Source organism: Pan paniscus, chromosome 11 (assembly GCF_029289425.2).
Source record: "Pan paniscus chromosome 11, NHGRI_mPanPan1-v2.0_pri, whole genome shotgun sequence".
NCBI classification, from domain to species: domain Eukaryota; kingdom Metazoa; phylum Chordata; class Mammalia; order Primates; family Hominidae; genus Pan; species Pan paniscus.
The window spans coordinates 75,451,722-75,468,440 of record NC_073260.2 but is presented as its reverse complement, the minus strand read 5'-3'; the positions used below and the strand labels follow the sequence as shown (position 1 = coordinate 75,468,440).

The following is a 16,719-nucleotide window of genomic DNA, read 5'->3' as shown; positions in this document are numbered from 1 at the left end:
AATCAATGATGGAAATATGAGGTAAGATAAATGTGCAGAAATTACTCCTAGGACTCTCCAGCACTACCGGGGGAAACCACTTAAGAAAATCCAAATGGTTTAACAGTAGCAGAGGAAAGTGCTTCCATTCCCAAAAGTGGCTTCAGGAAACCAGCCGAAGCCATCATCTTCCTTCAAAGCCCGTGGTCTGCCATACCTGAACCTTTCCACCAAGGTTGTGTGATGCTTGAGTCACTGCTGAAGCCATTTGCAGTCTGTCGAATATTATATATTTTTGTTTGTTTGTTTGTTGTTGTTGTTGTTGTTTTAGATGGAGTCTCTCTGTTGCCCAGGCTGGAGTGCTGTGGCACAATCTCAGCTCACTGCAACCTCTGCCTCCTGGGTTCAAGTGATTCTTGCACCTCAGCCTCCTGAGTAGCTGGGATTACAGGTACTGACCACCACGCCCGGCTAATTTTTTTTGTATTTTTAGTAGAGATGAGGTTTCACCATGTTGGCCAGGTTGGTCTCGAACTCCTGACCTCAAGAGATCCACCCGCCTCGGCCTCCCAAAGTGCTGGGATTATAGGCATGAGCTACCACGTCCAGCCTTGAATATTGGTTTTATTCCTGCCATTTAGGGACACTAAATAATTGTCACAATATACTAGTGACCAGGAGAGAGGGTCTGGGGATGATCTATACATTTGTGCAGTGACTTTTTGGTGGCTGAAAAAACAGAGAGTCGAGCACAATCTTTGATTACTTAGTCTTAGCTGGAGGATTTGTCAGGCATTGTCTGATAGGTGGAGGAATCTGCATCCTTAGACTAGGCAGGAGGTATTCCCACTTTGTTGGCAGTTGGCAAAGAATGGTGGCTCTCTCACTGTAGTCATTCTCATTCTGATTAGCCACCTTATTAAAAGAGGAGTTCAGGGAACTCTAGCTGGACTTTTATTTCAAGGGTGTTTTCCCAGCCTGTGCTGATAGATGCTCATGGGATTGGTTGTAGTCTTCAGACGCAAACAGGATCTTATTGTTTCCACTGGGGAGCAGCATGGGTGAAGGAATGGATTGAAGTGTGTGTCATCTTACCTTTCCTACCTGAATCTGAATCTGTGTTTGAAAAACAAAATAAAACAAAACCCAAAATGAAACAGAAAAACGTTCTGGTACCACCTAGGCAGCTATATCCTCTCAAAAACACTCTGCAATTTGCCTGGGTTTCCTCTGAATTGACCCAGGATGACTGCAATCTGCTTTCCATCATCTGAAAGGTGTGGCTAATTAGTGCTTGTTCTCTGGAACCCTCTCCTCTCCTATTACACTCTCGATCCTGTTTTTTTTTTAAGAAAAAGAAGTCAGGAGAAGGTTGTAGGCATTGGCTCAAATACTCCCAGGACTTTATGGAATGCATTTCCCATTTACTATCCATTTCAGTGCTTACACTATGCTGGGGGAAGCTGAGCTACAGCTTTACCTTGCTTAGTGAATAAATGGCTATTTCTCTGTGTTAATGGTCTGCATGTCTTATTTCATAGGTCATGGGAATGGGAAAGTACAGCTCTGTCGTTGACTTGATTGCTTTTGTCCAGCCATGAGAAACACTCTCATCTCTGTCCCCAATCCCCTATTAGTGAAAAATCCCCAAATGCACTAATTCCTCCCTCTCCTCAAAAACATTACATTGTGATAGTAGAAAATGTGGAGGGGTGGGTGTGGTGCTTCGACAAAAGGGAACCACTGAAGCCTGGTTTCTGCTTGCAAAATGCGTAGTCCAGTTGAAGGGACGTGGAATCATTTGGGGAATCAAGCCTGCTCTAACTCTTGGCTCCCTGGACCGTGTCATCATCTGGACGCCAGATAAAATACAGATGTTCAGCTAGAAACACAGCACCAGACCATTTTCCTTTTGGCTTGCACTGCCTCTTAAATGCCTGAATGCCAAACAAACTCATTTTCAGCATTTTGCTTCAGCTATAACTCACAGAAGATAGCCCAATCTGGATTGAATAATCTTCTCGGCTCTGTCTCTGAAATAGGGCCCGTGTTCTCCGTGGCCTTTGGCTGCTGGGCTTTCCATGGTCTCTGAGCTGCTCCTCCTTGAAGTCACATGTGTAAAACTGCCGTAGTAGACAGCAGCCATGGACGTGCCTCCTCTCCAGCCCAGCAAAAACCACAGAGCTGTCACTCCCTCGAGCCCTTAGCACACTCCTCCTGTACAGCCCTCTCTTCGGCTGCCGTTGCCTTTGCACCGAAGTGACCCTTTTAACAAATTCTTGCCTCGAAATCAAATGAAGAGCAGCTCCTGTTTTTGTGACTGTCTCCGCATAGAACATGAGTCAGATTTTTCCAACAGGGAGAGGATTTTGTTTTTTAACCACCTCGGTCACAGAGGGGTCGCTGAAAGTTTGTAATTACCTTGCAAGGAAGCCTATAACTGAGGCTCAAGTGTGAGGAGGCGTGTTCTAAAGACTCGGGGAGGAATGAGCACCTGCAGGGCTTTGCTGTTGGATTCCAAGCTCCCACACCTGTCTCCTCTCCTCCCTCCTCAGAAGCTTCACGCTTTCCCTGTCTGCAACTGGGAAGAGCAACTTTTAAAGGCAAGCTTGAATGACGGTGAGCTCTAATAACGCAGCCATAGAGACCATCTGTTTTTAGCATAAAATCTAATACATTCGAGCAGTCCTTGCTTGTCTAATTGGAAAAGCCTACCCTACAGGTAAAATTTTCCTTTACTGTAAAAAGGACATGTAATAAGGACGTAGGACATGCCTGTGATAGAAGTGACTCCGAAATTTCTGAGAAAATGATACCGGGGCCATTTCCCTCCGTGACTCTCTTCACTTGCTTCCGGGCCTGCTTCACCCAGGTAGAAACTCAAGCAGGTAGACTAATCATAAATTGCCCTTTAGGCTCTCTCTGCTGGCTGAATGCCAACCTCAGCTTCCTACCCACTCCTACTACAAGCATCAGAGAGACTCAGGAACGATCCCAACTTGATTCTCACTCCAAACTCTTGTTTTTCTGCACAGCCTTTCTCTCCTGGATAACTAAAAAAACCAGATTTATAGACGGAGGGAAGCAGAGTAGGTAGCTAGACCCCTGTGACCTCTTTTTGGGAGGCACATACCATTCCAGAATTTGCCCTCCTCCTGGGTCTTGGTGGCATGCACGCACACCCCACGCAGCAGCTGCAGTCCTTCCCGGCAGCTGCTGCACTCGTCATGACCAGGGCCTGTGCAGGTTTCGCACGCTCGGTGGCAGGACTCACATTCTCCCATTTCTTGGTCACCATAGAATCCAGGACCACATTTCCTCACACAACTGCCACCTATGTGAGAACACAGAGAGAAAGCATGAAGGCTTTAGTGATCTTTGCAAGGCCAAGTTCTAAAGAGGCTGGAGGAAATTTTAGGGACATTTTTCTTTGCATTTGTTTTTATTATTTTTTTTGAGATGGAGTCTCTCTCTGTTGCCCAGGCTAGAGTGCAGTGGCATGATCTCGGCTCACTGCATCCTCCACCTCCCGGGTTCAAGCAATTCTCCTGCCTCAGCCTCTTGAGTGACCGGGACTGCAGGTATGTGTCACCATGCACGGCTTATATATTTTTAGTAGAGATGGGGTTTCACCATGTTGGCCAGGCCACTGTGTCCAGCCTTTGCATTTGTTTTCAAAGAAACCAAGATGGCTTTAGCTTATGTCAACCAAGAAATGTGTTTTAATAAATCCAGGTCGGGCGAGGTGGCTCATGCTTGTAATCCCAGCACTTTGGGAGGCTGAGGTGGGTGGATCACCTGAGGTCAGGTGTTCGAGGCCAGCCTGGCCAACAGAGGTGGCAGTGAGCTGAGATTGCGCCACTGCACTCCAACCTGGGTGACAAGAGTGAGACTCCATCTAAAAAAATCCAACACTTTACCTAAGTCCTTTTTCAACTGGGAATTTACATTGGCCATTAGAGGGTTAAGAGCATCGAATACAGAATCCTTGAGGCCTTGAAAAATTACAAATAAAATAAATCTCTGTGTAGAGAAACACTGAAGATCATTGTGGGCTGTCCTTCTCATTCTTTCTCCCCCAAACACTCAAGTGCATTGGGCTATTATCCTCTTCAGCTGGAAGAGTCACACTGTATTTCTTTCCTAACTATCCATTTCCATCAGTCAGTGAGTTGACCAAAGCCTAAGGCAAGGGATCTTGTTAGATTCTTACAGTGCATGGGGATATATAAGATGGATTAAGTCTCAAGACAAGGGTCAGAGCTCTCAATATGCCAGGTGACTTCAATGCCAAAACATTCATCTTCAGGTCCCCACTCTCTATCTCCATCCAATTCAGCCTTGTTTCCATCAGCTTGGAGATATTTGAGATTAATTAGTGGAACAGGAACCATGCTTCAGTAATAAAAGCAGAAGGAGGTAGTTTGGCTAATGTTTATTTCTAAACCAAATTAAAATTTTTCCTTGGGCCAGAGGTGCCCACACGCACAGACTCTGAAACCAATCACATGTGCGCTCCTGTGGCCCCGACTGTGTGGAGCTCCAGTGCCTGGTTCTTAGCTTGGATGGTGCCATTTTCTAACTTACCTAAGAGAAAGAAGCCCTCTTCACACCAGTAACACCCATTCTGGTCACAGCTGCCACAGTTACTATCACACGCCTTGCATTCCACTTCCTCACTGTAGGTCTTCTCAGGACAGGTTTTATAACAATGGTGATCAAACCTAGAGGAAGAAGACATCATTTCTTTCATGACTTATGTTGATGTATTTCTCTTCACCATAATTTAATCTCCTTATGTATGTCTATGCAGAGTTTTTTGTTTTGTTTTGTTTTGTTTGAGATGGAGTTTTGCTCTTGTCGCCCAGGCTGGAGTGCAGTGGTCGATCTCGGCTCACTGCAACTTCTGTCTCCCGGGCTCAAGTGATTCTCTTGCCTCAGCCTCCCGAGTAGCTGGGATTACAGGTGCACACCACCATGCCTGGCTAATTTTTGTATTTTTTTCCAGAGAGGGGGTTTCGCCATGTTGCCCAGGCTGGTCTCAAACTCCTGGCCTCAGGGGATCTGCCCACCTCTGCCTCCCAAAGTGTTGGAATTACAGGCATGAGCCACCACGCCCAGCCTGTGCAGCATTTTCAACAGGAGTGGATAATTGAATTTCAGGCTTGGTCTGTTATGCCCCCCTCAACCCAAGTCACTAACCACCTCCTTCTGGACCTCCAAGGACTCTTTATCAGGGCAGCTGGGAGAAGGCTGGGGAGAAAGAAGGGGTACTGATACTTATTTATAGAGTACTGATAATGTGTCAAGTATTAGCTCATCTAAATCTCCACAAATCTCGTATGGTAGATATCATGTATCTTTAATTTCTAGATAAGGGAACTGGAGCTCAGGGTTAAGTGCTCAAAAATCACACAGCTAGCTAACGGTGGGACTGGGATTTTAACCAAAGTCTGTGTGAAAAGGTTGCTTGTGTGATTTTTCACATAGCAACTGGCACTGAGGCCTGAAATAGCTTGGTGTTGAGTCCAGGCAGCTTACTAAAATGTCTGTAACCAGATTATTAACAATAGTAGCGAAGTAGCTTAGCTTTTATTTATTAATATTTTTATGTACGTTATCTGTTATTCTCATTATACAGTAAAATGTTGTAATTCAGACTCCACTGAATTGCAGGCTTACCTGAAGGGGGAGTGGAGTGAAATTGACCCCTGCCTTTGATGAATTTCAGAGCATCAGCATGATATCAGGGGAAACCTTTGCATATCTTCCTTAACAACTGTTGTTTTTTTTTTTTTTTTTTTTTGAGACTAAATCTCCCTGTCACTGAGGCTGGAGTGCAATGGCATGATCTTGGCTCACTGCCACCTCCACCTCCTGGGTTCAAGTGATTCTCTTGCCTCAGCTTCCTGAGTAGCTGGAATTACAGATGCGTGCCACCACACTCGGCTAATTTTTGTATTTTTAGTAGAGACGGGGTTTCCCCAGGTTGGCTAGGCTGGTCCCAAACTCCTGACCTCAGGTGATCCACCCACCTTGGCCTCCCAAAGTGTTGGGATTACAGGCATGAGCCAACATGCCCAGCAACAACGTCTATTGTAAGGCATTTCACTCGCTGTATTCAAAGTTGCTGAATGTTTTCAAAGATTATATATGTTTGTTTCTTGAAATAAATATCTCATGTTGTACCCTTAGTGATACTGGAGCATGTTCTTCCAGGGTATTTGTTTTTCAGAGGGTTTTATGAAACATGCTCATTAGCGAGTAGTGGTGAGCTGAAGAGGCGGCCAGGTTTGGCTCCAGCGTTTAACAGAGGATGTTTGACAAAGTTTAACAGAGCCTGGCCAACATGGCGAAACCCTGTCTCTGCTAAAAATACAAAAACTAGCCGGGCGTGGTGGTGTGCACCTATAATCCCAGCTACTAGGGAGGCTGAGGCACAAGAATCACTTGAACTTGGGAGGCAGAGGTTGCAGTGAGCTGACATCGTGCCACTGCACTCCAGCCTGGGCCACAGAGTGAGACTGTCTTAAAAACAAACAAACAAAAAAACCCCAAAAAAACAAAGTGGGTCAGGAGTGCAGTGATGTGAGACATAGTCAATGTAGAGAATGGCAGGCTATTCTGGAAAAGTTAGATTAAAACCGTAAGGCTAAGAACTGATAAGGTTAACTGATCATTTTTAGTATATTTCAGCTTGTTGGGCTTCCCTTTCTCTCCCATCCTCCATGCTCCTTTTACTTTTTCTTACCTATTACCACATTTCAAGTGTATTTGTTTTTGGACAGGTGGGTCGCCTCCTCTTGTCACCACATTGCTTTGTCCAATTCCATGGATGGAGGGAAAAGGCAATGTGGTGACAAGAGGAGGTGACCCGCCAAAGCCCAAATGTCGCAAATGTAGACCTGTCAGTAGCTGTGGTGCAACTGGAGTAAAACCTTGCCCCTCTCTGAGCTTCAGTTTCCTCTTCAGGAGATTAACATCCTCCTTGTGTCTCTGACAATCTCAATAAAATGATCGAGAGATGAAATAGTCATGAGAGTTTGTATATCACAAAACTCCTGAGTTCTTAGGAGGACAGGGAGGGATTATGCAGCCCGTGCATTACCCACAGCCTTCCTTTCCTTTGCAGCTCCTTTCTCTTTAATTTTCCTTCTAGGACAGTCAACAGTGTGTACTGGAAGGGAGGCCAGACTAGGAAGAGGAGGCGATATTGAAACATGCCATTTTTGATTTTGTGGATTGTTTTTAGAGTACATTGGGAGTGATGGTTACCTCTGTTTCGTTTAACCTAGTGGTCTGTGTCTCTTGTTACCTAGGGGATGATTAAGAGCTAATATAGCACCTGGCTTCACCCTGGAGCCTTCACTCTGGTTAAGGACGCAGTATCCATGCAGACGTTTGCAAACAGCTTACTTAGGACTAGGTATATTATTAAGGTCTGCCCAAGAACAGCAAGATCTGAATCTTGGTAACCCATGGCAGGATTCCTAGACACCAGTGTTGGGCTGGATGACTTCCAGGATCAAGAAAGAGATGGCCTCCTTTTGAGGCAAGGAAACAGCTGGGCTCTTATTGCTAAATCCAAGAATTGCTCATTAATAGCCTGACAGGACAGAGTTGCTTCGGGCTGCAGGGCCACTTTGCTTTAATCGCTGGATTGAGGATTATGTCAGTAATGCTTAAACTGCAGAAAAGTTAGTGCCATGAAAAGGAAGACCAGACTTACCTGTAATACCCCATAGCGCAAGATGTGCATGTTCCTGGATCATCTGGAAAAAAAAATAATAAAAAATAATAATCATGAGGAATTTGTCATTTGGAAAAATAGGGTCTGAAAGTTGTAGCTTGAGATAAACAATCCTGTGGGATAGTTTCATGAAATGTACTGTCCAGAAATAATATTTGAACAGATTGTACTGTTTTTAATTAGTAACAAGATGTACACTAGGATTTATCTTTATCAAAGGTAGTAAGAATTCTCATAAACACTTGGCCCTGACTTTCAAGAAGGAATAGGTTCAAGCTACTGGGTCTTCGAATTAAAGATCAACGACCATCCACATTAAGAACCCCCGGCCTCTACTGAGATAGAGGGATCAAGCAAGTCCACACACAAATATTTGGAAGGGGCTACAAGCTTCTGACCCTGAATAGAGGGTTTTCCGTCAGTTACCCCAGAATCTTGCCAATGGAAGTGAGCATCATTTGGGGCACTCCTTCAAAATCTGCACAATTATTTTTCCCAAGTATCCACTTCATGTTACGCCCTTCGCAACTTTCTTAAAAAAACTGTCCTGTTCTCATTAAGAGTAATGATTCAATGCATCCCTGCTGGCTCACAGAAGGGTTCTTTCCTGCAGCTTTCAGGGGACTTAAAGAGAGAGAAAAGATTTTGAGAGTCATCATCTCAGCCTATTTCTCTCCCTCCTAACACTTCCCAGAAGATGCAACTCTCAGATCTAGCTATTAAGAGAATTCGGTGACTTCCTCTGGCCTGCAGTTCTTGCACATAACAGAGCTACCTCTGGCAGGTTCTTTCTGTGATCTAACCTACCTTCCAGTCTTGCTCTTTTTATTTTAATAGGAGATGAAAGACAACTGCTCCTCCTTAAAACGTTCCTCTTGGTATGTGAAAATTTTATGTCACCTTTAATTAACAAAATAAAACTATATCATTTGAACTTTGTGCATAGCTTTCCTTTCTAATCTATTCTGCCCTCTTCTGGTTTTTTCAGACTGCCCTTAGGAGGTAGACACAACCTCACCCAAATCTTCAGTCACACATTCATCTTGGGTCCTAGGGAGGCTACCAAATGATATTCCTGTGTACTACACATAATACAACTAATGCATTGCACCAAATGTTAAGTGGGAAAATTTCTAGCAAAGGCTTTGCTAATTAAAGCAGGGATCTGCAGAACCTTCTGGAAATAGCTTGATGATGGTGCAGTAGAAACAGTGCTGGCCTGGAAGTTGAGCTTCCTGTTTGAAGTTTCAACTCAGGCTTAATTATCTTGTGAACTTGCACAAATGTCACTCTACTTTCTGGGTCCTGGTTTCTGCGGGTGTAAAATGAGCTGGTTGGACAAGATGGTTGTTAAGACTTCTGGAAAGTCACAGATTCTGAAGTTGAGCCTAGCAGGAGTTGGCAACTGTGGCCCACTCCAGGACCTTGACCTTGCCATCTATTTGTATGTATTGTGTAAGAATGCTTTCATGCTATATAACCAGAGTTGAGTAATTGCAAGAGACCAAAGATATTTACTCCCTGCCACTTCACAGAATTTGCCGTCCCCTGACTATAGCACTATTAGCTCATGACTTGGTCATGCTCATCTTTGCTAGGGGACACAGGTGTCTGTAATTGTCTTAACAGCTGGTTTCAGAGTTCCTCTTAGGAAAAGAACTGTCTATATTTAGGAAACTACCTTGTTAAGCTCCTTGGGGTAGAAGTTTAATTGGAAGAGTTGAACAAGAGCCAAGACAGCCAAAGAGATAGAAGGGCCCTTCTGCAGGAAGCTGTTATCTGCTCATGGGAGGGAAATGGTTTTTAATGTCTGGGTCAACATGGTTTGTAATACGGTGACTAAGACAGGACAGTGAAATGAACCAAAAACCAGGCTAATTAGGTGGAACCAGGAACTGAAGCTAGAGGTGACCATGGGAAAGAAAAGCTCCCTGGCATTCTTAGAAATCTTGGGGAAGGCCAATTCATAGGCTGGGGATCTGAACCCATTGTAAGGGCCAGCAGAGGCCCCAGTGAACACCAGTGGTTCCCCTGGACTAGTTCATTTTCCATTACGTGTCTATTTTTTGCATCCATATTCTTTTCAGTTTCTAAATAACCTCCAACCACTCAGCTTGCATTTGGGCAGCTTACTTTACTCTGCCTCCCTGATGAACATATTTGACTCTAACAGTTTTGCTAATTTGGCAAGGGCTGGGGAAATTCTAATCCTGTTCTTTAATGTTCTGGTCATCCCTCCCATCTAGGAACTTAATGAGCTTGCTCTCTGCTCCTTTAAGCAGGTCACTGATGAAAATGTTAAACAGAACCAAGCCTCAGAATTGTGCATACCAATGCCATCTTGAGTTCAGGGACTTTTCCAGCCCAGTTGCACAGTGAATTTGGTACCTTTACAACAGTTTGCATAAATGAATAATGCATAGAACAGGAACTGTGCCTTATAACAGCTTATGAATGCTCATTAGTTTTTCTCATTATTAGCAGTTGTTCTGAAGAATGAGAATTATTTAAAAAATTTTTTCCACCCCAGAAGATCCACAAGTCAGACATAAGCTAAATGGATTTAGCTTGACCACTGAGAGGCTGCTGTTATGAGATTAAGGAAGAAGGTAACAATCCCAAATCTAGAAGTTGACTCTAAGTCAGCTTGGCATTTAGATGGTGAGGAGGGGTGGCTTAAGGAGAAAGATGAATTTTCCTGGCTTCTAGTGTGTGTGTGTGTGTGTGTGTGTATGTGTGCATGTGTGTGTGTGTGTGTGTGTGGGGTGAGGGGAATGAGAAGGGAGTCTAAACAAGCTACAATTGTTAGCTGTCTTGGAAGGTGTTATCCAAAGAAGGATGTTTAAATAGCTCGGGTGATTTGATTTTGTCAAACTTTTGAGCTGAGAGAGCATATTTTGGGGAGAGATGGGGAAAGTTCAGTCAGAATTCAGAGAGAGCCTCACACATTTGGAAAAAAGCCTTCAGAAACAGTGGCTGGCTTCCAGCTGCTCATATCTTTCCTAAGGAGAACATGCGAGCAGATGCCTCGTCAGGACGGGGATGCCGTCTTTCTGTCTTGAGAAAACTCATTTTTATTGTCTCATTTGTATGGGGTGGGGTGGGCAGGACTACAAAGTCTGCTCTATCTTGAGAGCTCTTCATGATCCCCTGTGTCACCTTCCCACTGTGTCTTTGGGGATCATCCGTACTGTCACTCATCACGAACTCACTGTCCCATGGAGACATTGCCTCCTGCTTCAACATCGCCTTCAGCAGCCAATTTACATTCTATGCCATTTTATTTTGTTCTCAGTAATAACGATCACCTTCACCATTGAATTTGGATGGATGAGGGCCACAGTGGGAGCTGTGCACATCATACCTATAAGATGTATTGGAAAGGAGATATTTTAAACTTGAACGTCTAGAGAAGAAGAATTTATTTTTATGGTTTACATAAACTCGATGTCCCATAATTCAGGATACATACAAGTGGAGGGTGAGCATAACCATGGCAACCCCATGCAGACTGTGAAAGGGTCCTGGCCTCTTACTGCTCTGTGAGAAATAAAATGTCGGCACAAGTCAGCAAGCTGGCATTTCATGAAGACAAAATGTCACAATTACAGGGTGAGACTGGCCGCCCTGGCCATGCTGGCTGTCTGAAGAGACCAGGTCTCCCTATGGTATCCAGGCTGGTATCAAACTCCTGATCCCAAGTGATCCTTCTGCCTTGGCTTCCCAAAGTGCTGAGATTATAGGGAAGTTACTTTGTCACTGGAAAAAGATACTTGTGAAGAAACTGGACTTCCAGCTTCCAGGTTATGTATCTCAGTATTCCAGCAGAAAAGCATGAATTTAAGATGGGGTCTCCCTGTGTTGCCCTGGTGGTTTTGAACTCCTGACCTCAAGCAATCCTCCTGCCTCAGGCTACCAAAGCCCTGGTATTACAGGCCAGTCCTTGGAGAGACCAGGAAATCCAGAGTTTTCTCCAAGAATGGGGATTCCTGAGAAGTGAGTTTCACCTTGAATCAAGAAAGGAGAATCACATATTGTCAAAGCAATTGCCCAGAGCATCAAGAACAGGGGAACAAAGAAGAGCTGGGCTTGACAGGATCATGGTGTCTCTCTCCCACCTAAAACCTACCACTACCTCAAGACCCCCTCGAGATGGTGACCGGTCTTGGTTTCAACACCTTAAACAGGAAACACTGGGAAGATGCATACTTCTCCATTCTGTATCAGACATGTCTTAGAGGAAACCCATATATCTGAATGACCAAAGAAAAGTATGAGAAAAATGAGAAATCTGTGCCAGGCCATTCACAATGTTTTGCTGGTGCCCTGGGGCCCGCATGCATTTCAAGAAAAATAAAGTGTGTCGAACCTGCAGAAGCCTGAAGTATGTCTGTCAGACCTGCCTCCTAGACCTGGAGCATGGCCTGCCCACCTAGGTTTGTGATGCTGCGTTGTCTTTAAAAGAGGACATGCTGGCCGGGCGCGGTGGCTCATGCCTGTAATCCCAGCACTTTGGGAGGCTGAGGCGGGCAGATCACAAGGTCAGGAGATCAAGACCAGCCTGGCTAACATGATGAAACCCCATCTCTACTGAAAATACAAAACATTAGCCGGGTGTGGTGGTGGGTGCCTGTAGTCCCAGCTACTCAGGAGGCTGAGGCAGGAGAATGGCATGTACCCAGGAGGTAGAGCTTGCAGTGAGCTGAGACTGTGTCACTGCACTCCAGCCTGGGTGACAGAGCAAGACTCCATCTCAAAAAAACAACAAAAAAAAGATGACATGCCAAAGTCAGATGTCAGAGAAGAGAAGAGTACTACACGCAGAATGTGGAGAGAGGGATTTCTAACTCGAATGGAAGACAGCCAGTTGGCCTGCTGGGGAAAGCTACATCCACCAGTGACATGCTAGACAAACTGGCCTGGACCATACCCTATTACCTAAAGAATAAGCCCCACATTTGCTCCTTCTGGGTGAAGGGAGAGGGTAAGAGAGGAGAGGAGTTTCGATAGAGACATGAGAAGCCTACAGGTCCACATGATTCCCTTGCTGATCAGATATTAAAAACTGATATTATATAGTCAATGACCCTGTAGCAGATAAGCTTCTATAGTAGGCTTCAGCCACGCCTCATCTGGAACTCCCAGAGGATAAGACTATCCCCACACTAGACACTGGTGATCCGGGTGATACCATTACTGAGACAGATCTTAAGAAATAATCTCTACCTATTTAGAGAGATCTGGACAATCCCTGTTGTGCAGAGACAACGGTGTGCTTTCATCCAGGTTTCCACAGGGCAGGCTGCACAAGTGGCTGCAGAGAAGTCCTTTAATAAGTTAATCACCAATGGCTGCAGACTAAGTGTAAAATGGGGAAGATCCCAGGCAGCCAGAGGAAAGGAAAATGACAGAACCCCAGACCCGGGGATCCAGCTAGAGCTGATTCCAGTACTGCCGGGAGCTCTTCCTCCTTCTGCAGCAGCAGATGCATCTGCCAATGACTTCAACCTACCTCCAAGTGCTCCTACAGCTGTGGTGAACATTGCCTTGCCATGTTCAACTGCTATTGCCCTGTCCCCACCCCTGCTATTGCTCTGCCCCTACGTCCAGGATTTGAGACACACATGTTCCACTCAATGGGACCACCTTCCCCTTTCAAGAGGACTCCAGGATCCATCCACTGACTTTCTCAGGACCCTCAGAGATGGAGCTCATGCCAGAAAACACAGCAGGCCCTAGCACATTATCACACCCCTGGCTGTATGAAAGAACACTTAAATATCCCAATCAATGAATCTTGGAATAAGTATTTTTTTTTCTTCCTTTGTGGTTTCCATGGTATCTGAATGTGTTCAGATGTGGGCAGGTGAGAAACAATGGCCATGCTTTTCTACACATATTCAAAGGATTGCTGGACCTCAAATAAGCTGCCATTAAAACATCTGGCTACTAATATCACATGACAAGTAAAATCTAATGCCTGTCTTCTTCATTTCTGTGAATGACAAGAAGCTGGGTGAATTGCAATATACAACAGAATTACCAACCCAATCATATGTTCACTTTGTCTCTGTTTATGGGGGGAAAAATTGACCTGCAGGAAAAAAAACCTTTTGAACACATTTATGTCCACTGGGTATATTGTATTTTATAATCTCCAAAAGGTTACTAGTACTAATTTTTGTAGTGGTGTAAGTGTGATTTAACTGTTTTAAATTCACATTATCAGAAAGACAAATAGAACCCAGTAATCATCGCAGCCCAGATCTTTTCTTTCCTCTTTTTTTTCTCATTTGTTACCAAAGAAATTTAATAGTTCACTATCTAAAAAAGACGAAAATGAAATGTCTTTGTATTCCATTCAAAAAAAGAGGAACATACTAGCTAAAATGCTTCTAACTTTATTTTTTTTTCTAATTTTATTATTCTCTTCGCATGTTTATTTTTCTTTTGGGGGCGACAGAAGAAACTCAATGTCTTAAGGATAGCCTTTTATCATAGAATGTCTATATCTGCCACAATTGGCCATGAAGTAGACACTATGTTTAGGCAGAATCAACCCTCCGCAAAACTGGTGGTGGGGGGGTAATTTTAGGGTGCTCCTATCTTATCTTTGGCTATCTCATTCAAGCTTCTAGGACTTTCATTCATACCCCATGCAAGCCAGACTCCCCCCTACCACTTGCTATTGAAACCTATCTGTCCTGTGTCCTGTTACTGCAAGAACCTACTAGGTTACTGGCTAGGATGACAGATGAATGGGCATGGCAAATATGTGCTCTTGGGAGACTCCTAGGCTCTCACCTCTCTCACTCTCTTCTCAAGTGTTCTAGACTCCTTAGGTTCCTTCCACTTTGACTCTCTTAGGCTACATCTGCAAATGTTCCATAAAACATTACCCATTTGATTGTAGTTTAGCATACCCTGGATACTTGCTTCTCCCAGATAATCTCAACCTTTTGGCCCAGTCACCTTCTCTGGTCTAATCATCTATATCTTATGCTCTACCAAACTAGGGGCTCCATTCACTTCCCAGGATTCAGCTTGGCCAATATCTCCCACACTTAGGCCAAGTATTAGACCAAAGTCATGCTCCAGCCATACTTCATAGAACTTCCAGCATCAGCCACTCTCCAATCTCAATCAACAACAGAAATCTAAAGTTCTAAGCTCCATACTGTTTTGATTAATCACTCATTGGCTTAAAAAATTAGTATGTTAGAAAATATAACATTTATACACGTTATGCTCACCCTCCACTTGCATGCTAATATATGTGTGTGTATAAATTATTATTCATTATTATTTATTATGTACTAGTGCATGAATGTATTAGTGCATTTTCATACTGCTATGAAGAAATACCCGAGACTGGGTAATTTAAAAGAAAAAGAGGTTTGGCCAGGCGCAGTGGCTCAAGCCTGTAATCCCAGCACTTTGGGAGGCTGAGGCCGGTGGATCACCTGAGGTCGGGAGTTTGAGACCAACCTGACCAACATGGAGAAACTCTGTCTCTACTAAAAATACAAAATTAGCCGGGCATGCTGGCGCATATCTGTAATCCCAGCTACTTGGGAGGTCGAGGCAGGAGAATCACTTGAACCCAGGAGGTGGAGGTTGCAGTGAGCTGAGATCACACCATTGCACTCCAGCCTGGGCAAGAAGAGTGAAACTCTGCCTCAAAAAAAAAAAAAGACAAAAAAAAAAAAAAAAAGGGTTTAATGGACTCACAGTTCCATGTGGCTGAGGAGGCCTCACAATCATGGTGGAAGGTGAAGGAGGAGCAAAGACATGTCTTACATGGTGGCAGGCAAGAGAGTGTGTGCGGGGTATCTGTCCTTTATAAAACCATCAGATCTCATGAAACTTATTCACTATCATGAGAACAGCATGGGAAAAACCTGCCCCCATGATTCAGTTACCCCCCACCGGGTCCCTCCCTTGACATGTGGGGATTATGGGAGCTACAATTCAAGATGAGATTTGGGTGAGGACACAGCCAAACCATATCAATGAATATTTCACATACATTAAAGAGATGTGCTAGAGTAGAACATTTAAGATTTAAGAGGTTAACATAAAAATCATGAACATAAGTTCTTTTTTTTTTTTCTTTTGCAGCCTAAATCAATTATTTTTTCCTACCTCTTTCTGGAGACCAGTGACCCAGGCCACACCTAACCAAATGCTACATCTGAGCTAATAAATTCATATTTAACCTTGTCAAAACATGTTGAGTTTGGTTCCTTAAGATTGTAACCAGAAGAAATGGCTCTCTGACTCGCATGTACATAAGGAATCTCCTGCACTTGGCTTTCAGCCCTCCTTTATAGACAGACTATTTGATTCTAATTAACTTGTTTACCTAGCATTTTGGGGTCAGGAGATAAGTGGAAATATAGATGTGAATGAAAATGTTTGAATGATGTGATTAGATTCCATTTTTTCAACCTCTTCACCACCTTCTGTAGCTTTAGTACATAAATTTATTCCCCAGAGCAAACTTTCTAGATCAAAATAATCATTGGTTATGCCTTAATAAAAAAGCATCTGTTGGGAATATATTTAAAATAGTATACTACAGGCATGCCTCAGAGATATTATGGGTTCAGTTCCAGACCACCTCAATGAAGTAAGTGTTACAATAAAGCAGGCCACACAAACTCTTTTGTTTCCCAGTGCATATAAAAGTAATACACTATGCTGTAGTCTATTAAGTAAGCAATAGCATTATGTCTAAAAAATGTACACACCTTAATTAGGAAATACTTTATTGCTAAAAAATGCTAATGATCATCTGAGCATTCAGATCCTTTTGCTGGTGGAGGGTCTTGCCTCGATATTGATGGCTGCTTGACTGATCAGGGTGGTGGTTTCTGAAGGTTGGGGTGGCTGTGGCAATTTTTTGAAACAATGAAGTTTGCCACATTGATTGACCCTCCTTTACGTGAAAGATTTCTCTGTAGCATGTGATGCTGTTTGATAGCATT

At 43.8% G+C, this 16,719-nt stretch overlaps 1 protein-coding gene and 1 pseudogene across 1 annotated transcript in view; one reads left to right on the top strand and one right to left on the bottom strand.

The window, feature by feature from the left end:
• PCSK5 (proprotein convertase subtilisin/kexin type 5) overlaps positions 1-16,719 on the bottom strand; it is a 461,615-nt gene that overhangs the window by 56,488 nt on the left and 388,408 nt on the right. The window contains exons 25-27 of the mRNA XM_034967553.4: positions 7,709-7,751; positions 4,567-4,703; positions 3,113-3,313 (exon numbers count right to left, since the gene is read on the bottom strand). Of these exons, the coding sequence (XP_034823444.2) occupies positions 3,113-3,313; positions 4,567-4,703; positions 7,709-7,751 (381 nt within the window). The remainder of the gene's footprint in view (positions 1-3,112; positions 3,314-4,566; positions 4,704-7,708; positions 7,752-16,719) is intronic.
• LOC112440859 (pre-mRNA-splicing factor RBM22-like) lies at positions 11,882-13,468 on the top strand (annotated as a pseudogene).